At 46.1% G+C, this 3,687-nt stretch overlaps 1 protein-coding gene across 1 annotated transcript; it reads left to right on the top strand.

Annotated features, from left to right (window-relative positions):
• Positions 1–584: 584 nt before the first annotated feature.
• Positions 585–3,167, top strand: LOC106349777 (uncharacterized protein K02A2.6-like). The gene is made up of 3 exons (XM_013789746.2): positions 585–1,044; positions 1,116–2,026; positions 2,088–3,167. The coding sequence occupies exons 1-3, from the start codon at positions 585–587 to the stop codon at positions 3,111–3,113; spliced, it is 2,397 nt and encodes a 798-aa protein (XP_013645200.2). The 3' UTR covers positions 3,114–3,167.
• The last annotated feature ends 520 nt before the right edge of the window (positions 3,168–3,687 follow it).

Below are 3,687 nucleotides of genomic sequence, written 5' to 3'. Positions count from 1 at the left end.
GGGTGAGGATCCGACTCTGCACAAACCACAAAAGATTAAGCAACCTACTTGGCTTATTAAGTTATTATCACCAGAGCTGGTCCTGAGAAACATTTTTATCTTGGTCCCCAACTTTAATAGCTTAATACATAGGACTAATGCCCCCAAATTATAAAAGATGTATTTTATTAAGTTTTACCTAAAATGTTTACTACTCACTAAATCTCATGACCGGCCTTGTTTATCATTGGTTTACAATAGAATATATAACGTACCTAGGACTTTGATAAGTTAGCAGTGCCACTAGCCTTTGTACAGAAGCGTAAGAGATCACAGAGGGAGCATAAGAGTGGCTAGAGAGGAGTATGAGATGAAGTAAAGACTCTGGAGGAGGAAGAGAGTCTTAAATGAAGAATAATGAATAAGGAGTTATACGTTGTCGTATTGTCTTTACATTTGAGTATTTATGTTGAGAAGATGTAAACATTCGCATTATCATAATTGATCATTAAAAACCTTATCTTATCTCTTATCCTTTCTTCTAAATCTCTCCCCTTTTCTAGTTACGGATAAGCTTGCTTATCATTGGTATCAGAGCCTTGATCATGCCTCCTAAGCAAGATCAGCAGTCTGAGAAGATCGTGGCCATGGAAGGTCAGGTCGCGAGTTTGGTGGGTGCTATCGATGGGTTGCGATTCGTGGCGGAGAAACACGACCGCCAAGTCGTAGATCTGGAGAAGCACGCGGAGGAACGTCATCAGCAGGTGATGGAGATGTTCAAACAACAATCGGTGAAGGGTGCGAGTCCAGAGAAGATCGATCCGAAGGAGAGCCACCGTGAGTCCGAAGGATCTGTTCCTAAGGCTCAAGGCTTGCAGATCCGATCAGAGAAGGGTCTCTTGTTTGTACCGGAGACGGCGACACCTCTGAGATCGGCGGAGAACAACCCTCTATCGTATCAGGCGGGTTCATCGGGGTTTTCAGCTCAACAAAAGCTGGATTCACCTCCGAAGAAACTCGATCTGCCAAACTTTGACGGGAAGAATCCAGATGACTGGATCTTCCGTATGGAGAAGTGTTTTTCGAGGAGAGTGAGAAGCTTTCGTTGGCAATGTCATGTTTGCTGGGGTGTGCAGTAACATGGCTAAGGATGATTCAAGACCGAGAGGAACCGTTAGATTGGACGGATTTCAAGGTGAAGTTGAGGAAGCGTTTTAAACCCACGAGAGGTGGAACGATTCTCAGTCAGATGCTCCGTCTGCGACAGACCGGCAACATCTCTGAGTATCGAGAGCAATTTGAGGAGCTATCAGCTGAGGTACCACATGTACCAAATGATGTGTTGGAGGAGATATTCCTACATGGAATGAAGCGCAGCTTGCCAGAGCAGGTGGTGCGGTTAAGGCCTGTGGGAATGGATGAGATTGTCAATATGGCAAAGATCATTGAGGAGCAGGAGAATGAGCGCAACTCGTACCACAACCGATCGTTTCAAAGGACCAGTTCTGCGCCTGCACTCAACTCTAACCAGCGAAGCTACAACTCTCAATCGAGTCAGACAAAATATGGCGAGAACACACCAGCGAGGAAATCAATGGACTCTCAACGTGATACCAAGGGTAGTGAGCAGAGGAGGACTGTTCAAAACCCTTGTCGCCATTGTGGGGAGAGGTTCTTCGCAGGGCATCGCTGCAAGGAATTTCAGCGATACAAGAAGTTGGAATTGGAGGAAAGTGAGGAAAAAAATGAAGAGGAGTTGAGTGATGATGAGAAGTCTGAAGATCAAAATGGTAATCAAGAGCAAGAGCTTCACGTACTGTCGTTAAATTCGATGGTAGGCATTACCTCTAAGAAGACTATGAAGATGAAAGGGTTGATTGGGTACAAGGAGGTAGTGGTTCTCATTGACTCGGGAGCGACATGTAACTTTATAGCGAAGAAGTTAGTAGAGGAGTTGAAGCTACCGGTGGTGGAGACTGTAGGCTTTGGTGTGGCTGTGGGTAACGGTGAGGTCATATCAGGCTCAGGGAAGTGTGAAGGTGTGGAAGTAGTAATCCAAGGAGTTAAAATTAAAGAAGATTTTTTGAGGTTTGAGTTGGGCAATATAGACTTGGTTCTGGGTTATTCTGTGGTTGGCTGAGTTTGGAGAGACTCGCATCAATTGGGGTCTCCACATATTGAGATTCCAGCAGAACAAGGAGTGGGTATCAATCTGCAGTGACCCTGAGTTATTGAAGGCGCAAGTGTCTCTCAAAGCGATGGAGAAGTTGTGTGGAAAGGAAGATGTTGTGTACTTGTTGGAACTTCAGACATTGTTCGAAAGTGCCACCACAGAGAAGGAGAAGAAGCCTGGCCAGATGGTGACAACCTTGCTGAAGAAGTTCGCAGGAGTATTCCAGATGCCAAATAATTTACCCCCAAAGCGATCAAGGGAACATGCGATAACTCTTCAAGAGGGGTCGTCGCCAATCAACGTGAGGCCGTATCGTTATTCTCACACGCAAAAGAACGAGATAGAGAAGCTTGTTAAGGAGATGCTGCAGGCAGGGATCATTCGTCCCAGCATCAGTCCTTTCTCGAGCCCGGTGTTGCTTGTGAAGAAGAAGGATGGAGGGCTGCGGTTTTGTGTAGACTATCGCGCAGTGAACAAAAGCACAATATCGGATCGTTACCCAATTCCAGTTATAGAGGAGTTGCTAGATGAGTTGGCTGGAGCTACCATCTTCTCAAAACTGGATTTGAAGTCTGGATATCACCAAATAAGGGTGAGGGCTGGTGATGTGGGGAAGACAGCCTTCAAACCCCATGAAGGGCACTACGAGTTCTTGGTGATGCCCTTTGGCCTCACCAATGCTCCCGTGACTTTTCAATCCGTAATGAATGATATATTCAAGCCGTACCTGAGAAGGTTCGTACTGGTGTTCTTTGACGACATCCTCGTCTACAGCAAAAACGAAGCTGAGCACAAGGAGCATTTGAGGGTGGTGCTACAGCTTCTCAAAGACAACCAGTTTTATGCCAACGAGAAGAAATGCGCGTTTGGGCAGTCAGAGATTGCGTATTTGGGGCATGTAATCTCGGGACGGGGAGTTGCAGCTGACCCAGAAAAGATTGTTGCAGTGGCCTCAACCTAGAAACATCACATCCTTGAGAGGGTTTCTCGGGCTCACAGGTTACTACCGATGGTTCGTGGAGGGTTATGGAAAGATAGCAAGGCCGTTAATTGATTTACTGAAGAAGGGATAGTTTAAGTGGTCTGAGAAGACGATAAAGGCGTTTGACATGCTTAAAACATCGATGACTCAGCTTCCCGTGCTGATACTGCCAAACTTCAACGAGCCATTTGTTGTTGAAACAGACGCTTCAGGAGTGGGCATTGGAGCCGTGCTGTTTCAGAATAATCGGCCCATTGCCTTCATCAGTAAGGCATTTTCAAGCAAGGGGAGAGTCAAGTCTGTTTACGAGAGGGAGCTTCTCGCGATAGTCTTTGAAGTGACTAAGTGGAGAGTACTTAACGGGCAATAAGTTCACTATAAGGACTGATCAGAAAAGTTTGAAGCACATATTGGAGCGGAGAGCTGTTTCAGTAGAGCAGCAGAAGTGGGCGTCGAAGTTGATGGGGTTAAACTACTCCATTGAATACAGGCCTGGGAAGGATAATAGAGTGGCAGATGCGTTGTCGCTCATTCCGGGAAAGGACGAGATGTT

The sequence above is a fragment of the Brassica napus genome, chromosome C6 (genome assembly GCF_020379485.1).
Source record: "Brassica napus cultivar Da-Ae chromosome C6, Da-Ae, whole genome shotgun sequence".
Lineage (NCBI taxonomy): Eukaryota > Viridiplantae > Streptophyta > Magnoliopsida > Brassicales > Brassicaceae > Brassica > Brassica napus.
The sequence above is the reverse complement of the archived record's forward strand: the minus strand, read 5'-3'. Positions and strand labels throughout refer to the sequence as shown.

Bases quoted from the DNA above. Each gene is read 5' to 3' on its own strand.
- LOC106349777 (XM_013789746.2), top strand. From the start codon at position 585: ATGCCTCCTAAGCAAGATCAGCAGTCTGAGAAGATCGTGGCCATGGAA. The intron at 1,045-1,115 runs GTATGGAGAAGT...TGGGGTGTGCAG, and splicing joins TCCAGATGACTGGATCTTCC to TAACATGGCTAAGGATGATT. The intron at 2,027-2,087 runs GTAGTAATCCAA...TGGGCAATATAG, and splicing joins GGAAGTGTGAAGGTGTGGAA to ACTTGGTTCTGGGTTATTCT.